Source organism: Apium graveolens, chromosome 10 (genome assembly GCF_009905375.1).
Source record: "Apium graveolens cultivar Ventura chromosome 10, ASM990537v1, whole genome shotgun sequence".
Taxonomy (NCBI): Eukaryota; Viridiplantae; Streptophyta; class Magnoliopsida; order Apiales; family Apiaceae; genus Apium; species Apium graveolens.
Window position 1 is genome coordinate 36540743 of NC_133656.1, and position 13812 is coordinate 36554554.

General features: G+C 34.2%; 2 protein-coding genes across 3 annotated transcripts; one reads left to right on the forward strand and one right to left on the reverse strand.

The window, feature by feature from the left end:
• The first annotated feature begins 2049 nt into the window (after positions 1-2049).
• Positions 2050-5232, forward strand: LOC141689589 (protein neprosin-like). Its single transcript, XM_074493934.1, has 7 exons — positions 2050-2650; positions 2748-2834; positions 3044-3247; positions 3627-3791; positions 3888-3941; positions 4022-4168; positions 4738-5232. The coding sequence occupies exons 1-7, from the start codon at positions 2450-2452 to the stop codon at positions 5110-5112; spliced, it is 1233 nt and encodes a 410-aa protein (XP_074350035.1). The 5' UTR covers positions 2050-2449; the 3' UTR covers positions 5113-5232.
• Positions 5233-5754: 522 nt separating this feature from the next.
• LOC141689587 (arginine-specific demethylase JMJ20) lies at positions 5755-10632 on the reverse strand. Of its 2 annotated transcripts, XM_074493932.1 has the most exons (9): positions 10392-10631; positions 9457-9609; positions 8749-8914; positions 8520-8637; positions 7719-7788; positions 7547-7627; positions 6922-6978; positions 6718-6829; positions 5755-6532 (listed from the first exon to the last, which is right to left on the reverse strand). In XM_074493932.1, the coding sequence occupies exons 1-9, from the start codon at positions 10602-10604 to the stop codon at positions 6084-6086; spliced, it is 1419 nt and encodes a 472-aa protein (XP_074350033.1). In that variant the 5' UTR covers positions 10605-10631; the 3' UTR covers positions 5755-6083. The 2 variants fall into 2 exon arrangements, with proteins under 2 accessions (XP_074350033.1, XP_074350034.1); XM_074493933.1 differs by lacking the exon at positions 6922-6978 and having other exon boundaries at positions 10392-10632.
• Between the last annotated feature and the right edge of the window lie 3180 nt (positions 10633-13812).

Here is a 13812-nt window from a genome sequence, read left to right on the forward strand (position 1 = left end):
GTTGTCAAAATGGTTTTACAAACTAAATGAAATGATGCAATACATATAACATATAGATGGAGGGATGATATTGACAAGCTTTGGTTTTGTGCTTAACATGAATAATTATGTGTGGCCAAAATAACATATATTATGATGTAATGTGACACAAACAAGAAATATATAACCACTAGAGGTAAACAGGAAAATGATGGATGACAAGTTGAGAAGGAAATGTCTAGGCCAGGCCAGGCCAGGCCAGGCCAATTGGTAAAAGACTTTCCCCTTAAGTCTTTAAGATGTGATGTTCGATTTCAAAACTTCATGACAAAAAAATGCTACAAATTAAGTACTTCTTTCCCTTTCGTTACCTTTGTATAATTTTGCAATGACAAGCCTAGAAAAAAAGATTCCGAAATCATGTTAAATTAAGATCTTAGTCGGTTCACGAGTCTTCCTCATTAAATTTTTTGAAAAAGAATTTTGATATAATTAGTGTTTCATAATAAATTTTCGAACCCCGTAAATTAACTACTCCCTCCATCCCCTTCAATTATTTATATTGGGGAACGGGGTTCGTCACGCACTTTAATGATCTTGTTAAATGTAGTTACATGTTTTTTTTCTTCTAAATAAAAATATAATGTTCAAACTTTTATAAAAAAAAAAGAAAATTTTAAAAATAAATTACGGAAATATATTTTATAGTTGCCTTAAAATGCGTGTCATGTGAAAAAACCCGTAAAGAAATGAAGGGACGGAGATAGTATATATGAACACAAACATAAAAAGGCGGCAATTACTTGATAAAAATTTGGTCTTGGTGGCCATAATTTGCTGTAAAGCTCTGCTCAGGAAACATATCATGGACATAGAGCTGAAGCATGTAGCCCTGTAGGTAAATTTAAATTTTCACACACAGATTGTTTATGCATTACAGAAACTAATTGAAGATTCCGGATATTTAATATTAACTGAGATTAATTTGATTAATGTACTAGATGTATATGTTTACAAGTGCATATTAATGAATTTTAATCTTGGATTGATTATAGGAAAATGACTGCTAATTGAGGAAAGTAGCAAATAATTGTAGGTCTTGACAGCTTCTGGGATTATACAGTGAGGTGGTTCCACGAAGATTTGTTGTCATAGTAAATAGTTGAATATAATTGAGATTAGGTGCTTCATTTGATCTTTTTAACTCAAGTGTTTGATATACAGGAAATTGATGCACAACAAACTTATGTTACAGCATACTTACAGTTATTATTAACATTCACAGGAAACAATAAACTTGCATTACAACATAATTATTGTTATTACTTACATTACCCGGAAACATGCCTATTCCATTGGGAACCGGAAATATAATAATTTTTCTTGTTATCAAATAAGATGATGTATATAGAAACTAAAGAGACTGCACAAGCAGCACCATGAATAAGAGAATAAGTAAAATTCCCAGCTTACAAATATTTATTTTTTTGATACAAAAAACACAGAATGAATAAATGACAAAATAGTGGTTTCCATGCGTTAGGGCCCTCCCTCGTATCGTACACCACTGCTTTGCTTTTTGGTGTCAATGACTTTCAAGTTTGAAAGAAAATGTAAACTCTAAATCAGTTTAAACAAACTTATTCTACTTTATTAAGAATCATTCCCAAGTCTAGAGATGAACATTTCACCACTACCTAACAAAGCCTATAAACCCCGTTTATTCTATGCCTAAGTGACAATTTCATATCCTCGCCAAAAATTATCTCGGCAAAACAATGATCCAAAAGATTTCGACCCTTAACGTTGCACGTTTCACGTTATTAACTCAATTTCCACTTAAATTATTAATTTATACTATAATTTTCTCCCACTAAATCTAATTCATTGTGTCAAGAATGGTTTACTTCAACTAGTTGAGTTCCACTGATGATGAAAGAAAAACAATAACTAACACATTTAGATTGAAACAAACATTTAAACCTTATGTGGCAAGCATGTGACAATGCCATTATATATGTCTCCAGTATGGCAACTTATTACATGTAATGAAAGTCATTTTAAACATGCCTGTGCCCAAAGCTTCTCCCATTCTGTATTTCTGTGCCTGAGGACCCAAAACAATTTTTTATTTTTATTTTTTATATAAAAATTTAAAATATACCCTTTTTTTTATGACTAAGCACCTGCCTACTTGTGTAGGGACAAATGGGTCACTTGGAAATATAGATAAATCATAGTATATTGAATATAGTTTTGAGAGTGATTTGGATTCTTGTGTTTGCTTATTGGGTTTGTTGAGGAGATGGTTTGCATTGTTTCTCTGGACAAAAGTTTGGAATAAAACCTTCTTCTAGTAGTTGTTGTTGTTGTTAAGTTGATAACAGAACAAGACAACTCTAATGCATCCAAACACAATCTCTGTTAACACAAGAAACAACAACCATTCCAAGTACATTACTACACAAACATGATTTTTTCATCCCCTATCATTTTCTCATTTGTTTCTTTCCTCCTCTTGGTTTTTCTCCTCACTCCTGTCGTCTCCTTGGAATCCGGTGATCATAATCCTGTCAACCAGACTTTCAGGCCTCGAGACGCGACAAGGAAGCTCCAGAGAGCAAGGGCTTATTTAAGGAAGATTAGCAAACCAGCAGTCAAGACAATTCAGGCATTTCAAACTTTTCATGGTTAAAACTTTCAAATGAGATTATGTTTGTTTTTGAAATGAGGTGTGTGATTTTTGGTTTTTTTTTTTTTTTTAGCAGAGTCCTGATGGAGATGTTATAGAGTGTGTTCTATCTCACCTTCAACCAGCTTTTGATCACCCCCTACTCAAAGGGCAGAAGCCATTGGTACTACTATACTTGCTTATTCTGCTTCTATTCATTCAATGCCAAGCTTTGTTTACCACTATTGGTCGCCCAAATATTAATCATGAATGTCGGTGGTAAAAGTTGATGATAGTTTTCTTCTCTAAACAAAACTTTCAAGTGTTAGAAATCCATTCTAATGCAGACCAAATCAGAGCCAGCTCTTAAGTCTGAAAGTTTTTTTTATGCAGGAACCACCTGAGAGGCCAAAACATAATGAATCAATAGATTTTTCGACAGAGGTTATTCAGGCCTGGATGAATACAAGTGAATCATGTCCTCAAGGAACTATTCCAATCAGAAAAACTACAGAGCAAGATGTTTTAAGAGCAAGTTCAGTCAGGAGATTTGGAAGGAAAATTCGACGAAGAGACACCACAAGCAATGATCATGAGGTTGATTCTTTACTCAGTTTCAAAATCCTATAACCATTTTTATGTAGACTGTGCAATTGAACAGCTAATTTTGCCAAGTGGACTTTCTAAAGCTTCTCATGGAACAGAACCTTCAACCTTTCCTTCTTAATGAATTATATATGCCTACACTTTTTTTGATACAGAAAACTGTATTGTGATACAGAAGTTACCAATTTATAGACAAATTTTTCTAAATGGTGTTTTCTTAACTTATGGGAAGGTCAATATTGTAAAATTAAGGGCCAAGTAATCAAAAATTGCACAGAAATACAATTAAGCATGGCACAAATTTAACAAGAAGCTGCATGCCATGTTATGAAATTGTGTTTCTAACTGAACTATGATCCTCTGACTATAGCATGCAGTAGCATTTGCCACTGGGGATCAATATTATGGAGCTAAAGCCAGCATTAATGTATGGGCGCCTCGAGTAATTGATCAATACGAATTCAGTCTATCACAAGTATGGGTCATTTCTGGTTCCTTTGGGAATGATCTTAATACCATTGAGGCTGGGTGGCAGGTATACTAATACATGATGCTAAATATCCGACTTGTACACTTATGCTTCTTAAAATATCCGATATACCAACTGATCAGCAATACTGTTTTTTCTCAGGTTAGCCCAGAATTATATGGAGATAATTACCCTAGATTCTTCACTTACTGGACTGTGAGTATCGCTTTTAAGTTCATCAATTCATCATATTCGCGGAGATTCTTCAAGTTTTAACAAATATATGGTTTATGTAGACGGACGCATATCAAACCACGGGATGCTACAACTTACTGTGCTCAGGCTTTGTTCAAACAAACAATAAGATTGCCATAGGAGCAGCAATATCTCCGAGGTCTTCTTACAACAACAAACAATTTGATATTGGCATAATGATCTGGAAGGTTAGTTTCAGAAATAAGTCAATAATGAACAGAAACTATGTTACATTTTCCAAACATGTCAAATAAGATATATAACAGTAGCAGAACAGAACAACACACAATCTGTTACATTGAATATGTAAAGCAAGTCTTTCAAGTTTTAAAATTAACTTGCAAGTTTTCCTTGTTGCTCAGCATTATTTTGTTGAATTAATATACCATTATTTTTATTACATTGATTTAGCCCACACTGTCTCAAAATTGATAGTACATAATTTAATAAATCTTGACCAGAATTATTTTATAAGTTTTACCCAAAAGGAGTATTCAACACATCAGTATTTTCTTTCCCCTTCATCATCAATTTATCCATCCTTGTGTATGTCTGTATTATTACATAGTTGTACATGACAAGTCACAAGAGGACAATAACTTATGCAGAAAAATCTATCCTCCCATGCCCGTAATAATCAGCCGAACCTGCAGTCATCACATTACGTTTTAACATCTAAAATACTGTTTTAAGAAACTAAAAAGCGTTGGAAGCTTCACTAAAATGTTTGTTTTTTTTTTGTGTGTGTGTTGTAAAGGATCCTAAACATGGACATTGGTGGCTGGAATTCGGATCAGGTCTGCTTATAGGATACTGGCCTTCATACCTATTCAGCCATTTAAGGGATCATGCAAACATGATACAGTTTGGAGGAGAAATCGTAAATTCAAGATCAGGATATCACACATCAACACAAATGGGAAGTGGTCATTTTGCAGAAGAAGGGTTTGGAAAAGCATCGTATTTTCGAAACATGCAAATAGTGGACTGGGATAACAGTCTACTTCCCCTATCAAATCTGCGTCTCTTGGCAGACCATCCCAACTGTTACGATATCAGAGCAGGCAGAAATAATGTGTGGGGAAATTATATATATTATGGAGGTCCCGGAAGGAACCAAAGATGTCCATAAAATATATATGCCAAAGTATAGGGTCGTTCAATTTTTTTCTTATATAAATACGTGTTCTTATACTATATACATTTCTGTGTGACCTAAATGACGTCGACCATAAATCATCATCTTGTAACCCAGTGGATACGCCTCTAAGACCTCAGCGATGTCGAGAGTGGAGTCTCCGTTCCGTCCATTCTAAATCAACCGAGAATCTATAGCTATTTAAATGTTCTATAATTGATCTTTTCGGAAAACAAAACAAAAAAATTGTTAGAATGGCCACAACTGTTTATGGATAAGAATAGATTACAGAATTGGACAAGAATAAACATAAATGGAAGAGTGGTTGCATAATATCCACTCAGATAAAGACACTTGGAAGTATTATTTCTGGTTTCACAATAATACAAGAATCAGCTAAAATCCAAGTCAAGCCGACCTTGCAAGATTCTTCTCTCTGGAGAAAGTTTATCAAGGTAGTCCAATCGAATTCTGTTCTGCTTAGTAATAAACTACACTAATAATTCACATATTATATGGTATCTACAGAATGTATCTAGACAGGACTTTCTAAACAAGATTATTCATAAGTTCGTAAACGAGACTTGACCCCAGTCAAAAAAACTAACAATGAAAGAGTGACACAAATGCAAGGTATGGTAGAAATGTGCATGTATGATGTATGACAATCTGTAAAACCTTAGTTTCCCGAGCATTCAATATGTTAAACTTCTTACAGCGTCTCTGAAAGGAATTTCCGAGAATCCAATCATGTAAAACTATCTTGCGGTGTCCGTCTGAAAAAAAAAACCCTCATCTGAAAAACTCAAAACAAAAGTTTCTAATTTCTTAACCGGGGCCCTCAATCTTAATTTGTATCCGTTGTCAGTTTAAAGGCCTTTCTTTTTTATCCATATATCCTAGAAGGTTTGTCGACCCATAATCCAAGTGCAACTAGCCTCACCTACAAGGGTTTCGGATCAGCTTTAACGTAGTGGTGAACAGGCGAGAGAAAATTTCGTGCAAACATCATCTATTATACTTGCTAGATCCTCGGGAGTGCAAACTTGAGAGGTAGAAGACTCAAAAAACTCCAAGAGTTTCACGTCATCCCCATGCTTCCAACTGAAGCTTACATTGCATTGTTCATGTATCCTTCCATATGAACTTCCCAAACTCTGGCACAGTTCCAAGAATGTAGAATCCCCCAACAATCTCCTAAAATTAATCCCAGAGTCATGATTTACTTCTACACCAGCAGATTTCATCTTTAGTGCAATGTTTCGAACTGATCCAAGGTTCAACATTATATTCTGAGCTCTGCGAGATGATTTCCAGTTGGTAGATTCGCTGCTACTTGATAGATGGTAAAGCTGGACTATATTGGCAAATGAGATCCGAACCAGAAACATTAAAAAGTCACTGAAATTCATGCCTGCAAAGAAAACATAAAACAAACACAAATAAAGACGAATAGATAGAAGGAATATATTTATCCTCATTCACATGAATTCATTAAAAGGATCTCACTGCAAAAAAACATTATTAGTTCAGCAAGTGTTCGAAAATGGAACTCAAATAAAAAAAACCTTAATAGAAAATTTACAAACATGCACAAACCTGTATTAGCTGCAAGATTCCGCTGGCAGAGATCCTCAAAATTCTCACATATGTCCTTGATATCTTCAATGTACCCCTTAGCTTCCTTGTAGTCTCTTAAAAGTAAATCCCACTGATAAACAACGGAAATTCATGGAGGTTAATTTAGTTCCATAAGATATTAGCTCCTGTACTTTTTCTGTTCTCACTCATGAATTTACTCACCACGTATGGCAAATTATAGCCATTGAACCAGTTGTGGTTTATTGATATTGTATCTACCTGAAACCACAGTGAGCTTATATATGATATTGGTCATACCGAATATAATTCAGCTACAACACGAATATATAGGAATAATAATGCTATTCACAAGGTGTGCAATCCTTTAATCAGTAAACTCTTTGTTCCAATAAGATAGCGCACAACAATATCAGAATTATTCGCAACCTCAATGTAAACCAGTGCTGGGATTCGAGGCAGAGGTAAATTATGGTATGATTTTTAACCTTTATACTTAAACAAGTTAAATCATTACCTAGCCATATGCACAAAGTGTTAGACACTAGTACACTATTTTATATTAAAATCATTAACTTACTCACAATCCTTTTTTCAGTAAAATCATTGTTTGTTCCATTGACCCAAGGCACAAAAGAAAATTAGTATTAAAAGAAGCCCCAGTGCAACATAGTGCTGAGATTGAGGCTGATACGAGCTATGGCATGACTCTGGACCTAATATTCTTATATTTTTACCTAGCCATTTCCACAAAAAATGGTAGAAAGTATTATATGTATCTCTTAATCAAATACTAAAAATTCAAAATTACTATAACATTCATACGTACCAGATTGTGAACCTGGTGATACCATCCACTGGGAACAAAAATAATCTCGTTTTGTTCTTGAGTGCACTCCAACCAAGTAGCCTAGGCAAATTTCATGTGTTGTGTAGTTAAAAGTGAACAGATATGAAGGAAATTATAAGATTAGAACTTGAGAATGTATCTGGAATTATACCTGCTTATAACAAGGGAACTTCTTCTCGTCAACGTCCTCAAAAATACTATACAATGAGTTTTTCATGTTCCTGAATGAGCAAGCCACATAATCCGAAAGAAAAGTTTAGCTTGTGTGATCCTTTATAATAGTGAAAGTACATCAAACTGTTTTTATTTTTCTAAAGAAGGCTGTCACCAATATCGACTATTTTTGCAGTATCATGTATCACATAGAATAGTGTAAAGTGCTGCTTAATTTTGTGATTGTGTCCTTTGTAACTAAGATATCTGTTGAATGGAGACCAATAAGAGATACATGTGAAACAAGAGCAGACTCGAGTGCTGATTAATGGGACCACTTAGAAAGATTAAGCATTAGGTACTAGAGATATTGACGGACCCACAACAAACTTCAGTATCAACATTTCAAATATTAAGAAGGTAAAATTATAGAGTTGGATTCGAGATGGTCCAAGTACATAGAGTTGGATTGGAGATGGTCTAAGACTCTAAGTACCCAAATGAGTAAGAAAATCATTTCAATTTGTGTTTGTCACTGTCTAGATATAGCCACTTTCTTCTGTATTTTTATGCATATGGGAAGAAGAAAATTTGGCACATCACTAAATCACTATATTCGATTTCTGGAAAGCATTTCATGCACAATATATCATATATTAGTTCTATGCACAATATATGCAAAATTCAGTTCGCATCAATTTGGTCCCAGATATATTACTGTTGACATAAGTAGTAAGCATTTACACTTTGACAAAGCATTTAATCTGAGTCACAATATTGTTCCATCAAAGGTACCTACCTGTCAAAAACAAGGTGAGATTGACTTGGAGCCAAGAAATACCACTGCTTCCGACCACACACATTAGCTGACCAACTATAAGATCTAAAAACATCAGCATGAAGAGGAGTCCATGTACCTGCATACCAGAGTGATCAGTACTTAAGATAAACCTTTTTACCAAATATCAAGATCTAGTAATATTGAATTATGTCTTGCAAGAAATATTTCAGCGCATCTACACTCAAACCTTTAGTCCCCATGTACACAAAACGATAGTCAGAGCAAGTTATCTCATTAGTCCCTTGATGATGAGTATTTGGATCATTATGCATAGGATACTTATCAAGATACAGATTAAGCCAGTCATCACAGAAAAACAGTGGTGTTTCGTAAGCAGAATAATCTGGGTACTCCTGAAATGAATTCGAAGTGAAAGATTAAGCATAGTGATTAGTGATACTGCAAGCAACATTTGAACAAATTCAATTCAGATGATGTGCATTTTAATCGAAAGGTTATGCATGTTTGTGAGAAAATGAACCAATACTGGATGTCAGACTGCATATCTTGCCTATGCTAAACAGAATTAAACCAGTAGTGCAAACAGAAAATTTTATTTTAAATTTTTTGACATCTTTATTATTTCAACTTGCAAAGATTCACAAAATGTTATGATTATGGCTGATAAGAAAAATTGGCACATGTATTTTAAGTACTACAGATATAACAATATGTAAAAAAGATTTTTTATTCAATATGAACATTCTCATTACGTGAACTCAAGATCAGTAACATATAACATTTATACTTGCCTAAAAAACAAGTGGAGGTACTGTTTCGAGATGTGCATCTATTCTTCTAATATTAGGTACATTATGTCCGGGCAAAACAATAATGTAAATGCAACAAAGTTCAAAGGACAGTGAGTCAGTGAAGTTTCATTTTTAAACTAAACCTTCACAAAGTGCCAGTCCTTCAAATATAGCAAGGGTTTCGATTCACTGTCACATTCTTTCTGAGTACGCTCAGGCCAATCACGAATAAACTCTGAAACAGACATTTCTATCCTCTTCTGATCAGTGAACTCTCTTGTAGCACAGTCAGCAACCTACACGTCACACATAACAAGTCTCAACTTTCAATTTCATTGCACCTACAATTTTATTCATTCAACAAGCCTAATGACATACCCGATCAACAAAAAATGAATACACTATGTGACAGCAAATCATCACACTCAAATAACTCGCAAAACCTTTTTTGCAAACCAAACTTAGATTGCCTTGTTGAGTTGAAGTAGAGGAAAAATGACAAAAATACCACAAGTGTAATAAACATATCGACCAATATACGAAAATTGTGGGACAATGGGCATCTATAGCATAAAAAGAAAAAGGTTTAGTCATTGTCTGGCCTAGAAACCCACACCCACGGGTATTAAACATGACATGTAGGTATTTTGGGTTGTATCTCTGAATCTTGGTATTTTTTCCAAATTTTCCTGTTTCTTGATCCACCACCCTAACTGCCGGTTTATCTACCTTACATTAAAAAACTTAAACATTATTCCCACAACGAAATTGCAATCTCATTCCCATGTAGAAATGTACTGTGTTGGGGTGAGTAATGCATTTTCTATAAAATGGGTAATGCATAATAAATGCTAAAGTAAAAGAGTATACTTGTATTTGATTTTGTTTCCCAATTCAAACCCATCCCCAAATTAAGCATTCTCAATTCCCATCAGCAATCCAGGCCGCCTTGCCATGTTTTATCAGTTATAAATCAAGAATCATAACAATAATAACTTGTAACTAACAATTAGATAAATCTTGGGATTTTGTGGCTCTCTTATAACCCTTTAAACAAACACTCAAGCAAGAAGAATACCTGGACACGGGAAACACCAAAAGAGGAAGAGAAGAGAGTGAGATTAGGAGAGGCATCAGGAAAAACCCAATCTTCACAGGCTTTCCAATCATCCATAAGGCCTGTTAATACAACAGGCTCATTGTTGTACATGTACTTTTCTGCAAACTCACTGTAACTTATTTCTTTACCATTTACTTTTGAGACTTCCCCTCTTATTTTCAATCCCACCATTCCTTCTTTGTTTCACTTCTTCTTTTTGGCCGACTTGTCATTTACAATATTTCAACACTCATCCCAAAAAAAAAAAAAACAAAACGCAAATCCAAAATGGGTTATGAAAAACTCATCTGAGATTGCGTTTTGCCCTCGTAAACATGAATTGAGTTAAAAAAATTGAAAACAAAACACGAAATCGCGTTTTTTATTAATAACAAAAACTTCAACCGAAACTCTGTTTTGAAGTGACATTTAGAGTCAATTATCTAAAAAGTGACATTGAGGGTCATTTGAATAAAAAAAGTGTCATTTGTGGCCTTTTATCTTTTAAAAGCCGCTGTTTGGAAAAACGTTTTTGGTGTAAAAGCTGCTGTTAGCAAAAGCATGCCCCATCCTTTTTGGAAAAAGCTCTTTTCAGTTTTTGCAGAAATTAGCTACCAGTTTCACCATCAAAACTTCTCAAAAATATTACTTTTATATATTATATCTCAAAATATAAATTAAAAAAAATATCAAACGGTCATCTAATTTTGCTGACAACACTTTTTCCACTAACATTTTTTCTGACAGCACTCCCAAACGGAGTCATAGTCCATCAAAGTTACTGTTATCTTTTTTCCTGAATTTCACAAGTATTTCTATTAGAATATATTAATAATACTGTATTTTAGTTTACACATAACTTTTTTTTTAATAATTAGGCTTTATCTCAATCTTGAATAACAATGTTATTTTTCCTTTATACAGTTAAACCTCCATAGATAAAATAAAAGTGCATCGTAATTGATTCCTTTCGAAATTTATGTGTTCCGTGTGTAACATCCCACATCGATAAGAATAAGTGTATTCGGAGCCTTTATAGATACAAGTCAATAACTAATAACCAGTGTATACCAAATTGTTAGCTTTTTTGGAGTGACCTGTGGTGGGTTGTTGGATTCGGTATACGTTCTGTTATGGGCTTGGATATTATAGTGATATTAGAGCTCTTCCTGGTAGAAAATTTAGAGGCACTGCTCGGGTTCTGGACGTGGGTTTGTGAGATCGACGAGGACGACAATCCTATATGAGAGGGTGGTTCTAACATCCCACATTGATAAGAATAAGAGTATTTGGGGCCTTTATAGATACAATTCAATAATAAATGTTGTTGTGCAAGATATGTCTTAACATAACAAGACAGGGTCATTTTTACAATCCTAAGAATTATCTGTAAAATGTTTGTATGGACTAGACTGAAGTATTTTTCAGTAAACAACCAACAAACTAGGAATATATCTCTAGAAGAAGATCAAGCCTAATAATGCCTCAGAATGAAGATAAACTGCTTGGTGAAGAATAAAGCTGTAGGTTGAAAAATGTTCTAAGTCAAATATCAAGAAGTCACAGATCAAGGAATGTCAAGAAGTCTATCGAGAAGTAAATTTGGCCTATAGAGAAGTCACCTCACTTGTAGAGAAGTCCCCTCACTTGTAGAGAAGTCACTTTACTTGTAGAGAAGTCAATTTAGCCTATAGATAAGTAGAGATGTCGATAAGTCAATTTAGCATGTAGAGAAATGGAGATATCAACAAGTCAAAATATATGTAGAGAAGTGGATATATCGACAAGTCAAAACACATGTAGAGAAGTGGAGATATCGACAAGTCAAAACGGATGTAGAGAAGTGGAGATATCGACAAGTCAGAATACATGTAGAGAAGTGGAGATATCGATAAATCATTTACACATGAAAAGAAGTGGAGATATTGTTAGGAAATGAATAACACACAGAGGGGGGTGAATGTGTTTTACTGTTTTTGAGCTTTTCTTGAATGTTTATGGTTGAACAAAGTAAATTAAATCTTGTAGGGAAGGTGTGTTAATGCAGTAAAGAAGAACACAATCTTTTCAAAACTCACTTAATTTTATATTAAAATTAAGAATGTTTTGCTACAAAATTTCTAGGCTCTTTGTTGATAAAGAGCTTAGCTTTTCCATGAGAGAGTTGCAAGATTTTTAATCTAGATTATTACATCTGACTAAAAGACCAGTGTTAACTTTATATTTCAGTTAACTGTTGGTTTACACAGTGTACAATAAGACATGCTATTAACTTTTGTAAACAGTCACTTGTCATTTTCATTTATAGAAAAGTACATCTTCTACTTCTGGCTTAGCATATCTTTAGCATCCTGTGATCATCTTGATCTTCCTTTGTCAGTCAATCTTCACCATTGATCTTGCACATCCTTCAAGCTGCTTTTTGTAGACTTGTCAATCCAGCTGTTTGGATTGTTTGTTGATTGTTGATCTTGGATATTGAATTGATCTGCAATTCTGTACTTTGAGATTTTTCCTCGAGATCTCCATTTGGCCTATAGAGAACTTGACATCTCGATAAATATATTGTCTTATCGAGATCTCTAATGCTCCATATTAAATTTGACTTGTAGAGGTCTCCGAGTTCTCTATAAGAGAATTTGGCTTGTAGAGATCTCTAGTCTTCATATCTTTACTTTGATTTATCGATATCTCTGAGTTCTCTAATGGTTTATTGACTTATCGATAACTCAGAGTTCTCTAGTCAAATTTGACTTGTCGACAACTCAGAGTTCTCTAGTGAATTTTGGCTTATCGATATCTCTGAGTTCTCTAGTGGAATTTGACTTATCGATAACTCAGAGTTCTCTAATGAATGTTGACTTGTCGATAACTCTGAGTTCTCTAGTGAAGAAATGACTTGTCGATATCTCCAATCTCCATGTCTTCAATTTGGCTTGTCGATATCTCTGTGAGTTCTCTAGTGCCTTTCCTGACTTCTCGATAAGTCATTTTGAGTTCTCGAATGACTTCTGTATAACACTAAATCTGTGACTTGTAGAGATCTTGACTTAGAATATTTTTCCTAAAACAGATTTATTCAACTCCAAGCTTCTTCATAATTCTTCTGAGGCATGATCTTCTTGATCTTCTTCCAGATAGAATTTTTAGGCTTGACACTGTTTATAGAAAAAGACTCCAGTCTGCTCCTTTAACATTTTTACAAACTTTAAGTGTTACAAGTACAAAACACAAATTTAGATAACAATACAACTTACTTAGGGTTGACAAATTATCTTAGTCTTGTTAAAGTACAGGCATGTCTTGTACAACAATCTCCCCCAATTTGTGAGAAGATTGCTTAACACAAATTCATGCATGTTAACAAGACTAACCCCAAGTTTAAAAAGATGAAAAATTT